Source organism: Excalfactoria chinensis, chromosome 3 (genome assembly GCF_039878825.1).
Source record: "Excalfactoria chinensis isolate bCotChi1 chromosome 3, bCotChi1.hap2, whole genome shotgun sequence".
In the NCBI taxonomy this organism is placed as follows: Eukaryota; Metazoa; Chordata; class Aves; order Galliformes; family Phasianidae; genus Excalfactoria; species Excalfactoria chinensis.
In genome coordinates this window covers 67,020,740-67,034,911 of record NC_092827.1, presented here as the reverse complement: position 1 = coordinate 67,034,911, position 14,172 = coordinate 67,020,740, and the positions used below count along the sequence as shown (strand labels likewise).

The following is a 14,172-nucleotide window of genomic DNA, read 5'->3' as shown; positions in this document are numbered from 1 at the left end:
TCTGTAGAGTTTTCACCCAACAGGAAGTTCTATGCTAGAACCATAGGCTCGTAGATATTATTGGAATGCTTTCATTATCACACTGCTGGTTCTTGTTGGATGTATCTTTTGTTTGTATTAAAAGCTTTGCCCAGAACACTGATTTGGGACTTGAGGTAAAACTTCAGTTGAATTCAGTGCATTAAAAGCATGGTTACAGCCAAGTTTCTCTTTCCGACTGTGTCACTGGAAAACTTCCAACTGGCTTTAGTTACTAGAAGATGGTTAAATGTTTTACTCTGAGACGTCGAGCTAACTGGAAAGACTTCACTGAGTAAAGTTTCATATGGTTTCTTTTCCATATGTTGCACTGTATGCAGCTTGGGGTTTTTTGGCCATGCATTCGTGTCATATAAAACATATGCTTTCCCAGTTGTTTTAAGAACACGAGCCTTTGTTGGTTTAAAGAAAATCAATGTTTCTTTTGTTTCTTTTCAGATACGAAAGATGGGACTGGAAACAAACAACATAAAAAGCTTTTCAGCCCTTACCGAGCTCGTTGTAACAGCCAAGGATCAGGCTACAGTGGAGCAATCGTAGGTGTTTGTGTAAACATGCAATTGACACCAAAGGAGGATGTAACTGTTCATTATTTTACCAAATAAGTAGCAATTGAGTGCTTCCTATTGCATCTCAAGCAACAAATCGGTGCGTTTTCTGTTTGTTTCACCGAAAGACTGAGAGTTTACCAATAGTTTTCCATTATATGGAAAGCAGTCATAAGTTCTGAACTTCTTACTGCAGAAGTGAGAAGTGGAAGAAAATGTTTCCATTATTTTTCTTGTAAATCTTATTACGTAGAAGAGTGAGCTTATATGATGAAAGTAGTATGTAATAAATTGTCTTCCTAACTCTGATGTCCCACATGTTTTTTGAATCCATTATATTGCTAGCCACCTAAATCTTCCAAAGAAGCAGCTCTTGCTGGAATAATGACATGGCTCACAGGAATACTGGTCCGCTATTTATTGCTATTGCTTTACATTTATCAGCTTCCCCTCATCATGGGTCACGGTTAGCTCGTGTCAGGATTTCACATGTTTTTTTAATGGACCTTGTTGGTGAGAAGTGCTCCATACAGAAAGCTCCTCAAGTACTGTATAATTAAAAACTCATTTATAATACCAGTACCCAACTTTCTGGCTGTTGCTTCCTGCATAATTGCTTCCCTTCAAACCAGAACTTAATATACTAAGCTAGAATTTATTCAGAGTTGGCACAGATCAATTTGCATTGTGTTTTCTGTTGAGAGGAACATTTTGCCTAAATACATGCGGAATTCTTGAGATTTGAAACCCAGCTACCACAGTACAAAGTGTATCATTGCACAGCTGGAAATTTGAAGTGTTATTAAGGTTTAGGTGGTTAAAAGGGTTAAAAAAAGAGCTTCCTCTGAGGTGATTTGCCTTGTGACGCATTTTTATGTGAAGAATAGGTAACACAGTCTGAGATGAGTAGGAGATGCATGTGAGACTTAGTTGTAGGCTGAGCTCATTGATGAAGCATGTTGTCATCCTTTGTTTTGTCTCTCCAGATCTCCCATCTGCTAGAGCATGATTTTGGGGAGCTCATTCACTAGGCTGTTGATGTAAGCTACAACTGAGAGCTCAGTGTTTGAATGGCACTTAGGATACCTGTTGCGTACATTATTGCATGTGTGGTAGAAGAAATCATTGTGGCTGGGGAGAGCGTGATTCCTAAAGTTTCAGTGGGATTTTTGCATCCGTATCCTGATGGGACAAACAGAAGGCTGGGAAGAATATATGTGGCAGTAACAGAACAGTTAGTGAGAAGTGGCAGACCTAGAAGCTTTCACTGTTTTTCTGGTAGTGTTTAGTGTGCAGTTATATAAGATACAGCGTAAATGCTGCCAGGACAAAATCCGTCTTCATATGTTTCATTTTATAAAGAGAGTGAGAGCTTTTTAAACTGTTAGCTTGGCAAACTCCCATGTGGGTTTGGAAGTCTGTCTGAGCTCTTATTGACATCTGCTTTGCTGCCTGTACTGAAGTTCTTGCATCTGGAGCTTAGATAGCAAAAAAATAATCATTAATTGAGGAGGTGAAAAAGAAAAAAGCAAAAGAATACCACGTCCACCTTTCTGTTAGGACTTCATTAGCTGTACAGAGTGAAAATTAGTATGTGGTAAGAATTTCAGGCATAACATTGATGTCAGAACAAGTCTCAATGGAATAATGTTGCTGGGAAAGTGAACAGACGCCATGTTGTCCAGCATTTGAATATTCGGGAAAAGGGGTACGTACAGCTTTTCCATATGGTAGCACAGACTCCAGAACTTCGCTCTTTCAAACAGAAGCCCCAGATCCCTTTCCACAGAGCTGCTCTCCAGCCTCTACTCCCCAGTCTGTACGTATACTAGGGCTTGCCCATTCCCAGGTGCAGAACCAGGCACTTGTTCTTGTTAAACTTAATGCAGCTGGTGATTGTCCAGCTCTCTGTTTTGTCTGCAAGGCTTTGCAGCAGTCAACAGCTCCTTCCAATTTAGTGTTGCCCTCAAACTTGCTTAGTAAGACTCTGAATCCTGTATCCAAGTAATGATGAAAACACTGAAGAGAACTGGACCTAAAACAGAGTCCTGCAGAACCTTAACAGTGACTGGGCATTAGCCTGATGCAACCCCATCTACTGTCACCCTTTGAGCCCAACCTCGCAACCAATTGTTCACTCATCATATTATGTTTTTATCTAGCTGCCTTCTGGACATTTTGTCCATTTGGAAGCTGTGAGGAACACTATGGGAAGCTTTGTTGGAGAAGATTACAAAAAGATTACATCAGCTGGCCTCCTTTGGTCAACTGAGTAGGTAATTTTGTCATAAAAGGAGATTTAAGTTGGTTAAACAGAGATTTCTCATGACTCCATGTTGACTGTGAACAAAAACTGCATTGTCTTTCGGATGTTTTTCAATAACTCCCAGAATAATTTTCTGGCTTGTAATTACCAGGCTCTTCTTTTTCACACTTGAAACCTGGGACTGCGTTTGCCAGCCCCCAGTCAGCTGAGACCCCTCCAGATTCACAAGACCATTGAAAAATAGGTCTCATAATAGCATCAGCCAGCTGTGAGTTCCCTAGGATGAATCCCAATTGCACTCATATAACTTCGGCACCCAGCTGGATGCATCAACACTCTTCCTTCCTTTTCGTCTTCAGGGTGTCAATGGACAGGTGCTTTCTACTGCCAGTGTTTTTCTTGTTTCCTTTCTCTATAATACTAAGCAGTACATGGAGTCCTTCAGTATCTTGTAGTCCCCAACTACAAATAATGGTGTTTTGTTCCAGAACTTAATGGCATTGCCAGGGGCTCCCTTACATTACACTCCATCTTCATGGTAAAAATGGAAACTTTTGTGGTCTGCAATTTCATTTATGGTTGATTCTACCTCCTGGCTTCAATGAATAAGTGGAACAACTTAATAGAGCTTTTATGAATACTTGGAAGCTGCCTGTTTCGTGCTTACAGCTCTACCGTTGGCTGCAATTTGCAGCTTACTGGCTTACAAAGCAGGAATCTGATTTAGAGCAAACTTCAAAAATTGGGACAAGAGATCCAGTTGTTATAGGCATAAACCCAACTAAACTGTGGCAAAGCAATTAGAAGGTGGTTTTATTTGCAGCTTTCTTGTTCTGCAAACTCGTAGTTAATTGCTGCTGTGTATAATGCAAGCACAGTATTTGTATGTTAAAGCATCTGGAGTACATACAGTATAATCAGATAAATGCATCAATATTACAGCATTTGAAATCCTAGTATCCACAAGAGTGACTTGTGTTATTAGTGTGTCTTTTTTATTAAGATAGAAGGATCCATTGTATATCTGTAGCACCAATAGCTATCTATCTGCTGACACGAGTGGTTTTGGATAAGACAGAAGTTTGTACCACTGTGGATGACAGTAAGATGCTGCTCTCTGCAGAATACATCTGGTATTGTACTGCAAAGAAGTTTGCAGTTGCTTCTGAGTGCCATCAGCTCCAAAGGCTAATCTAGAAATGTTAGGTGGAAGTCTCTGTGCCAATGAAATCAAAGGGAAAATCTCTTGCAGGCTTTCACAGTACCAAGATTTCACTCCCAGTTTCTCTCTCCCTTATTTGGTATTCAAGTCTTAATCTGTTGTTCCAGTTTAATGTTTCCAACTTCTTTCACTGCTAAAATTTGGACTGAACTGTTAAAACCATTTTATTCACGTGTAGCAGCATTAGTATAGATGTTTTGTTTTTTCAAAGAAAATATGGTTTGGGTGTGTTAAGGCTTACAGATCTGAGCTCTAACCAGCAATGTTCTTTTTTTCACAATAAGACTGTACGAGATGCCTCTCAGAGCAGTAAGTAATGCAGTTGTATTGGAACAGTAAGTAAGTCTCATTTTTCTTTTTCTCTAAATAACAAGAGATGCTGCTGTCAGGCTCTGAGGATTCACCTGCAGTAGTTCATTAACGCTTCCAGCCCTATTTTTAGTTTTTCCATGGAGTTAAGAAGTAAATGTGTCCATCTGGACTGCAGAAAGAAGAAACTTCCTATAAATGTGTTTTTGCTTCCAAGGCAAAATCTTGTCTCAGTGGGACAAGTAAAGCCTTCCCGTGCTGTTGGCAGCATTTTGAAGGCAAATACTGCTGATCAAGCGAGAAATCTCTGTGGGTAATTCAAAAAGCTGGAGAGGTGTCTCTTACAAAACTGATCAAACTAAAAGGTGACTTCTCAAGGAATTATGAGATCCTTTTTCCTGCCTCTCTGTAGTAAATGGCACTAAATAACATTGGAAGCTGACTTGCTGATTACTGTTTTATCCCCACTGCTTTGAAAAATGGTAGGGCAGAAGGAAGACAAGATGGGGAGAAGGAAAAAGGGGAGCTGGGTGGAGACTTCATCACTTTACATGAAACAGATAAAGATGGGGTGTTGTAATTTTTTGGCTTTTAAAAAGCTGTATTTCAAGCCCTTCCCTCTTGATCTCCAAGCAAGGTAGAGCACTCCACTAGATCATAAAAACAGCTTATGAGTACGAAAAGGCAACGGGAAACGTGCATCCTTTTTCTTCTCCCCTCTTCCTTAGTGCTCACATTTAAGCCTCCTGCAGTGGGTTTGTTACTCTACCAAGGAAAAGCATCGCCCTCGACTTCGCTTCAAATACAGCTAAAAGAAACGGTTTGTTTAGCACTACTTCCTGTGGCACTGAATCTTTTTCCTGTGCCGTGGCATCTTCTGGTTGATGTGTTCCATCGCTGCTCAGTTTGAAAAAGGCTTTATTCAGTATCTGTAATGAGAAAGGTGCGAGTCAGCAGGATCGTGATCGAGTTAAGTAGATAAAAAAGCACATGCAATAATCAGTAACTTGGATCAGCTGTAACCAGCACAGGGTAGTCTCACGGATGTTAAGTAAGCCATTGAAATACTTGTTCCATAACGAGAAAAAGCTCTGCAATTGCTTGTACACTTGGGTTGTATGAAATCCTTGTACCCTTTTCCTTGACCTGCTGATCACCTGCTGCCACCACATGGCTCTGACTATCTTTAATTCAGGCTTCCTTTCTACAGGCAGTAGGAAGGATCTTGCTTTTACCTGCTTGAATTCCTAGCTGCAGGAATTCCCAGGGAAGGGGTGGAATCCCCATCCCTGGGGGTATTTAAGAAAAGGGCAGGTGTGGCACTTAGGGATGTGGCATATTGAGCATGGTGATGATGTGTTGACTGATTAGATGATTTTAGCGATCCTTCACCAAACTCAATGATTCTATCATGTTAAAGTTATACAGGAGGCATATTGTGTCAAATACCAGTGATGGGTACTGTACCTTTCCAACAGTGAGGTGGGTGTCACTTATTTTACTGAGATCTGCTTCCTTCCCCAGCAGTGCAGCCAGTTTCATATCTGCAAGCAACTCTTGTAGATCAGAGCTGTCTTCTATTCTTAATTCAGGCAAAGTTAATTTAATTTTTCTGGGGAAAAATAAATAAATAAATAAATAAATATGAATGTATCATGTGGTATCAAAGAGGGTCATATGGGTAGTTTTGGGGCAGCTAGCGTGTATGGTAACTGCTGAGTCATGGCCTGAGCCAGTGATTGAGCACCTGGGGAAAGGACCCGGTCAGCCCTGGGAGCACAAGTGAAGGCAATACAGCTGTGTGACTGGAAGGGGTGGAGCCTGGCTGCGCCTCTCTTAGACCTCATTTCAGAGCTGACCCCTTGCTATAAAGCAGGAAGTAGGCAGAGCTGCGCTGCACACCCTCACCCGTTCATTCTTACAGGAGGTCACGAGGCATCCAAAATTTTACCTTGGGGACAGATTTTCAAGCCATGTTGACGGCTGCAAAGGAAGATCAGCCTCTACTTTGTCCAGGTCGTTGCCATTGATGGGCTGCAGCAGCACCAGCAGAACGTTCTTGCCAATAGGGACTTCAGTCGCAGAAAAGGTCTCCTTGGTGTCAGTCATATACTTGAACGTTCCAGTTACTGACAGCATGGGGACTGAGATCGCCCTGTTTGAATCAACCCAGAACTCCTGAGGCTCTTTCAGCCGAGAGGCTTTCTTAGCATTCACTAAAAAAAAACCAAACAACAGATTGAGACATTTTAAATTGGTTCTTCTCTTTCATCCTCCCTTCTGCCCCTTAACTGGAGTGTACGTTTGTTTATAACATACTGGATTGCATGTGTACAGTCACATTTAGTTACTGTAAGCTTGTGTAACCTACGTTCAATGTGCCTTTTGTTAGCAGCCAGCAGAGGCTGGGGCAGAATAACAGCACAGATTCTGAAATGCTAGCAGGACTGCTGTGCTTATACCACTTCTGCAACCAGAAAGGACCACAAAGCTGGCAGAAATTTCTGCTTGCTCAGTTGTTTAATACCTTCCAAGCTGCTAAGCAGATCCTGAATGGCTTATAGGTCTAATGCAGAAGGTGTGGATTTCCTCTAAGTCCCCAAAGCACCTGTGATTCAACACCTGCAATTTCTGAACCCATCTGGCAGGGCAGCCCTCATGCAGGTGAGGCACAGGCACAGCTGCTCAGAGAAGCTGTGGGTGCCCCATTCCCAGTGGCCCTCAGCCAGGTCAGATGAAGCTTTGGTCAGCCTGAGCCTGCCCGTGGTTTGCAGCTCTGCCCATGGCAGGGGGTTGGAACTGGGAAGTTTTCAAGGTCTGTTCCAAACTAAACCGTTCTGTGAACAACAGTGAAAAAAATAACATCTCATGAGAAACAGAAAGCAACCAAAAGCAGCAATGAGCCACTTTCACAGCATCTATACCCTTGCTAAACTTAGGCACAGGAGAGCAGAAGCCAAGAATGGAACAGAATTAAACAAAAGGGAAATAAATAAAACTGAACTTTCAGGTTAAACACATCAAATTGGGACAGAAACTGTTTTTAAAAGTCTAACCTGGTCTTGGGGAGGGGAAAATCAAGCTGTGTCCCACTCTGGATAAGGCAGCAGGTGAGCAGCAGGCTGCCTACTACTCTTTCTATACCCATTTCCCTGAAGCAGTGCTGCCCTCAGCAGCAAGTCTATAAATGTGGAAACTACTGTGAGCAAGTGAGCAGCAGTTGAGACTGTTTGAGGAAATTTAGCCTCTGTTTCGTATAGATTTCTGCCACGTCATTTTATCAATCCTTTGGCTCTTGAAAGAGTTTCATAAACCTATATAATGCACTTCAGAGCAAAATAATGGGGTTTCTGTTGTCCTTTCTACAGCTATGAAGCACAACATGGAACACAACGGCATTAGCTGTAATGGTTTCTCCATAACTAAATCGGCCAAGCCAATGCTGCCATCCATCTCCTGTGTTTATTAGTAAAGAGTTGCATATTAATTGTTCCATCCTTGAGCCAATATTCTCCATCCCACAGGTAGAGACTGCAGCATCTCAATAGCATCATTTTGAAAGGGGAAGACAGCACAGTGATATTCAGACCTTCAAACATGTATTCCAGAGCTAATAAGATTACAAGTTTCCTGTATAGAAGAGGAAAAAATTGCTCTGTTAAAAGAAAATTCTGCTCTTATGACCGTGTCTAAGTCTTCGTGCGAGACTTCACATTGAAGAAAAGTGATGGTCTCAGCTCACTCCTTTCCTGGAGAATTTGGGATCGATTAATGAGCATTACAGAGCATCCTCTGACAGCACCCATGAAAGGCAAAGGAAACCTGAAATTCAGTTTGCAGTTGAGAAGATGAAGGTACAAAAGCATTTCATGAACACCAGAGCTCCAGTGCTAGCAGCAGAAGCCCGCTTAGAAACTTAAGATTCACTGCAAACTTTCTGAAATACAGTCACTGGTACACAAATTACCCCATAATTTGCCATCTCTGGTATTGCAGTCAGGCATTAGGATGCTGAAAACCAGCCACACTCTAAGGTGCAGTACAGAGGGAGTTCTGGCATGTCAGCAATGGAGTAACACCACATAATTACGAGATTGCCCTACTTCTAGTTTTGGATATTCTCCCAGCTTCCGTAACTGGCAGCTTACTTTCTGACCTTGCTATTTCCTTTAGCCTGTGGAAAGGTTTTGCTTTGGTTTGCTTTAAACCTACTATCCAGATGACTTTTGCCAAAGGCCCCTCAGGACATTTAGTTACTTTTTCTGTAAGAAATCATGCATAGTATTCTATTATTCACCTTCCCACACCTTTCTTCACCCTTAGCTGCCTGACTCCATTTCCTTCCATCTTTTCTCCATTGCCCTGGCTGCCTTGTGGGTAGGACTCCAGGAACAGGACACTGTACTCGAGGTTCCCATGTGAGCTCTTCCCTCTCACCTCTTGGCGTTGTTTCTACCCTGGGAAGCAGAGTAACTAACCTATCCTCCTCCCAGCTTGCCTCCAACAAGAGTGCTTGCTCCCTCTTACCTGCCAAGCGAACATCCATTGCAAACAGTAAGTCAGTAGTTGGGTCGAGGTCTGTCAGTAACTGCTTGCTTTGGCCTTTGGTTTTGGCCTCCACAAAGGCATTTATTTGTTTTGTTGCCTCACTCGGGTTTGTAAAGTCCACAGCTCGCGTGTAAAAAGCATCGGCAGAAGGGAGCAAGTTATGCACAAACTGTTGGGATAAGTGTATGCCAGGGGCAGAGAAGAGGCAGGACATCTTGGAAAAGAGCAGCCCCTCATCCTGGGTTTTGACAAGGCTTTCGATAGTCCTCAGACTTGCAAGGAGCTTGTGCCCATCCACCCTGGAGGTACAATTGAAGCTTCCAGATGGGGGAACAAATCCCAGCAAACCCTGCAAATCAGCAGCTGTCTGGTTGGATGCACCCAAGTAGAAAGACACCAAGGAGCCATAGAGACTGGTAGCGGACAGGAGGACATTTTGGCCCTGCCGTGCTTCCCTCTGCAAACTGTAAAACCGCACGCCAAGAACATGCACAAGGTCCTGCAGGTAGATCAATTTTTGCCTTCCGCGGACACTTAGGCTAGGGGAGTCCAGCCTGGTTTCATCCTTCACGTCCTCTTCATAGGCAGGTGTGGTTTGGGATTCAATGGAGGCAGGCACAAATGTTTTCTTTCCTTCCTGAGCCAAGCGTTCCAGCTCCTCACAGGCACTCTCATTGAAAGCATTCAAAGCGAAAGGGTGGACGTAGACCCGGTCACAACCCACTGCAGTGAAGCACAAGAGCAAGCAGAGAAGATCTGTTGCCAGCTTCATGTCGGAAAGCCACTTTAGCAGTGTCTGCTGAAAGAAAAAGTGGGAAGGAAAGAAGACCAATCAGCCTGTTATGAATAGTTTCTTGTATGGTGAAGTGCTTGCAGTCTGTGTGTTACAAAGGCAGGAAGCACAGTGTCTGGTACTGCCTGCATTGTCTGCTCACCAAAAAGGCCAGGGTGGAACAGCCACCGGTTTCAGTGGCAGCAGATGGGGAAATGCTAAGTGTGGACCTGACTGCATTACCCACTGTCACATCCTGAAGACTTAGCTTTGGAAGCAACAGGGCTGTGTATTGCAGTGAGCTAGGCTTGCAAACCAGACTGCTAGCTCTTTCAAAACATTATGATAACGCAGCTATATTGCTCTCGGGATATAGTCAGAGATCCCTGCAAATCGCTGCACTAAATGTTGCTGACACAAGGACAGGCTAAGCAATTCACCTACTGTTACAGGGGAAGTGGGTTTGAAAAACCAGGTCTCTTAAGGTCCCACCACTGAACTCTCCTGCTCTGTATGTCAAGTCAGCATAATGCACAGCACTAACAAAGCGCCCTGTGTTTCCACAGCCCAGAGCAAACATTCAGTCTAGCTTCTAGACAAACTGCCTCAAGGCTCTCTTACACAAATGTGCTGCCACTGAAACCAAGTGCTTATCTTCATAGCACCTTTGTTACTTAAAAACAGGGTTAGGAGGGATAAACTCAGTTTTTCTCTATTGCACAAGCAAACTTCTCCTCCAGTAAAAGGTTCCCTGCCACCCTTGTTTTTCCTGACTAGAAATGGAGACTTTTCCTGAATGTGGACATTACGGGTGTTTTAGCGCAAGGGACCAGGCGCATATAGGGTACAAGAAAGGCACAGACATGTATGTGTGCACATACACATCCACATGCACTTGTATATGCAAACACACTGACAGCCTTTTCATATTTGTAATTCTCACTTTCCCTGTATCAGTTTTTTGATAATAACTCTGTTGAACCTTCCTTGGGTTTTTAGTCTACAGCTTCAGAGTCACACAGTTGAAATCCAAATGCGTCAGAAATTACACTTCTACAAGAGCAACACTCGTTAGCCACAGTGCTGTTATTCAGGGCTATATTTCTACACTACTAGTCATATCTTGTTTGTTTCAACTCTTTTCACTCTTTTACTGCTCTTTCCAGTCCCTACAGAGTTCATTGAATGAGCAAAACACTCACCAAACTCTGATCTCCACCTTCTTCCTCCAGTTTTTGAGTGGTGCCAGTCTGGTAGCCTGACACTTTTCAGATGATGCAGAGCAACGTCTGTCTCACCAACGCTTTGACTTACATAGAGCGGAAGCGCTAGAGATTGAATCCAGCCATTTGAGAGCTGACACCCAGCCTGATTTACAAGGAATAACAATATCCATTTCACTCAGGGATCTCCAGGTGTTTATGCCTAATAATGCTCAGGTTTGCAGTGCCACCACCCTCTTACAAATGCAAAACCTGAGATGAACAGATACTTGGTAATTAGACAGACACCTTGCTAGGTACATTTGCCTGTTAACATGCATCTGCATTCCCAGGCTGTAGGCACATGTCAAACAGGTTGGCTTGCAAATGGAATTTCTGCTGTTGTGGTTAATCTCACCCCACCTTCTAAATCAGCACATTAGCAGTAGCTGGTGCTACTATCCCCTCCACTCCCTGCCTTTATCCTCACAGCAGCTGTTGCTGACAGACCGCTTCCCCCCCAGAGCCACCACACCGAACCTCGCAGGCAGAAACAACAGGAGGGCAGTTCTCACTGCTGCCACTTAAACAGCCCTACCCGTGGAAAGCAAACATGCCGTACTTCCCTAAATAAATCCATGCAGAGCCTTTTGGAAAAGGAAGAAACCTTGAGCTGAACGACTGGCATTCAGAGCAAACCTACCGCGTGTGCTTACTCTCTGTGCTGCTGTCCCACACAGATGCCCTGTCCTCTGGGTTAGGCTCCTTGTGGCTCCTTCTAAGCAGTGCGTGGTGGTGGCGGGGGCATTTATGCCCTTCCCAAGTTAGGGGCCTTTCCAAATGTCTCCAGTGGCATTGCACAAAGCTACCTCATGAGCGGGAAGGCCAAAAAAAGTTAGATCAGATTGGAAAGGATCCTATGAAACTCGAGTGCAGTTTAACACTGGATGATGAGCAGAAAGCTCTAGAGATCAATACACAACCTTTAACCCGACCCAGCTCATTTGTGTAGCTCACCGTTACACATTGACTAAGATGGACACTGATGTTTTGTCATGCAGAAGAACTGATTATAGAACCTGAAAATAACTCTGCTCATTTTGTGCCAGACTGAAATAAATGCAGATTTCCATGTGCCTGCAGTTTTTGCAGTCAGATCAGATATTTCTCTTCTTGGATAAGAATCTCTAACTTGTGGCTTGTCAGTGCGATTGTGACACATCAGTGAGTGTCATTTTTTATCCTCTTAACCTGTTCATAAGATCAACAGTTTACTCGTTTTCCTCTTCAAAGCGAATGTGCTGGAAAGGAAGGGATGAAAACTAGAGGGATTAGGTCACAAGACCCAGGTAACAGAGAATTCACCTCTCCTGCTCACAACATCCTACAGTCCTATTTAGAAAAATATCCTCTTTAAGCAAGTAAATGGTGAATTAAACTGGGGATGACATCGATGGTCTCATTCAGCACCATTATTATAGTCAGTAATTACAATGCCGTGGCCCTCATGGGAATAGAGCTGACAGCATCCTAGGCTCTCAGTTTTACAGGGCCAGTCAGGCCCAGTTTGTGCTCAGCTACACGAGGACTTCAAGAAACAAGCCAAAAAAGAAAGAATGAAGTTTTAGATGAGTTTGGGCTGTTGGAAGTGGTGAAACTGTGAAGGTTCTGTCAGAAACATCTGAGCCGTGGTGGAGGGACAGAAAATGTCCATTTCTGCAGCACTGCTTTTCATTTGAACAGTTTCACTACTTAAGCTGTAATGAGGTCTGAAAACAGTCCCAAGCATAGCTGTCATGCAACAAGGCCTAAACAAACAGCTTGAAATATTTAACGTGTTTTCTCCTCTTGCTGCTAAAGCATGTGAATCTGAGGAGCATCTGGCCACTGAACAAGCCCTGTGCATCTGCATCATCTCCAGATGGCTAAAAAATGCGTGGAGCCCAGCCATGTATTCAAGCAATGGGTGAAGCAGCTCCTGCATTAAGAATGCATCATATTCAGTTAAATGTCAAAGAGAAAGAGCTGGGTCTCAGATTGCAATCTCCCTTTTTAGCCCTCCATTCCCCATGGCCAGTGGAGGTGCATGTGGGCCTGCAGGAGGCATTGGGCCTAGTGGCACGCTCCGGACTGGGCTGCACTATACCTGTGGGCTACAGCCAGCCTGCTGCATCCTCCTGGGCCAGGCCTGGGCACAGAGAAAATGCAAGCTCCATCTGAAGTCCTCAGTATCAAGAACACAGGAGCCTGGGCTGTTTCAGCAAAGGGCACCTTGTGCTCCATAAAACTGAAGAGCATCCGTAATGAGAGCAGCTCAGTAATAAGCTGCCATACTTATGTATTTACTGTGGATGTTAAATACTGGATGGGAAATCATCTAACCTTTAGCCACTGTATTTTTTTTTCCCCTTAAGTCACTTTGCCTCACATGCAATACAGAAATGCTGTTGTAGCACCCAGAGGGAGCAGTGTGGGCAATCTCAGCTTCCAGCTGCCCTGTGGGCCACGACCACATCACGTTGCAGCTCCTGCAGTGAATCACACTCTCATTTTTCTGCCTGTAGAAATGGTTCCCAACAGCAGTAATTCCCTTATGGCAGTAAAGCCTTTGATTTTTGCCCATGTTTGTGCTCCAGTGCAAAGCTCAGACACAAACCCCACCAAATCTGCCGGTCCCTCATGCTCACTCAATTATGCATCGTGCACTAGTGTATTTCTTAGATCTCTAAGATTTATCTTTTCAGTTCATTCTAAAGAAGATACTTTTAGATTATAGAGAGTATGCGCTGTCCCAACCGATAACATATTTTTTCCTAGTATGACTTAATTACAGGTTTTCATTTCACTTCTGAGGCCTTTTTAAGGTAGAGAGCACAAACATTATCTCAATTACTATATGTGAACCTTTTTGTCAGTCTTACTTTGTTGAGCTGCCATTGTTTTAGGAGATGCTGTGCTTGAAAAGCTAGACTTCAGCAAGATCACAGTCTCTATCATAGAATCACCAGGGCTGGAAAAGAACATAAATGCAAGATCCTCTCTAAAATGATTGCCTGTACAAAGAAAGCCCTGGTTTGTTGTTGCATTACAAATCTCATCTTTCAGTAGCCACAGTAAAGGTATAAAGATGCACAGACCTCTCAAACCTGCTGTTCAACGAAGGGGTTCCTGTCCTTCTCTTGCTCTACTCCTCCTGATCTCTGGAGGGGTCTTGGAACTCCTTTTTATACTCCCCCTTACATAAGCTGGCCCGAGCTCCTTTCCCC

The 14,172-nt window shown here is 43.5% G+C and overlaps 2 protein-coding genes across 5 annotated transcripts in view; one reads left to right on the top strand and one right to left on the bottom strand.

Annotated features, from left to right (window-relative positions):
• Positions 1-1,167, top strand: part of COG2 (component of oligomeric golgi complex 2) — a 26,433-nt gene extending 25,266 nt beyond the window's left edge. The window contains exon 18 of one of the 2 annotated variants that reach the window (XM_072331213.1): positions 478-1,167. In XM_072331213.1, coding sequence (XP_072187314.1) covers positions 478-579 — 102 coding nt within the window. In that variant the 3' untranslated portion in view covers positions 580-1,167. The remainder of the gene's footprint in view (positions 1-477) is intronic. The other variant, XM_072331214.1, reaches the window with a different exon arrangement.
• AGT (angiotensinogen) lies at positions 1,161-14,172 on the bottom strand. Of its 3 annotated transcripts, none has more exons than XM_072331216.1 (5): positions 14,044-14,172; positions 8,912-9,728; positions 6,336-6,600; positions 5,852-5,996; positions 1,161-5,313 (listed from the first exon to the last, which is right to left on the bottom strand). In XM_072331216.1, the coding sequence occupies exons 2-5, from the start codon at positions 9,702-9,704 to the stop codon at positions 5,122-5,124; spliced, it is 1,395 nt and encodes a 464-aa protein (XP_072187317.1). In that variant the 5' UTR covers positions 9,705-9,728; positions 14,044-14,172; the 3' UTR covers positions 1,161-5,121. The 3 variants fall into 3 exon arrangements, with proteins under 3 accessions (XP_072187317.1, XP_072187316.1, XP_072187318.1); XM_072331215.1 differs by having other exon boundaries at positions 8,912-9,731; positions 14,044-14,161; XM_072331217.1 differs by lacking the exon at positions 14,044-14,172 and adding an exon at positions 11,610-11,771 and having other exon boundaries at positions 8,912-9,731.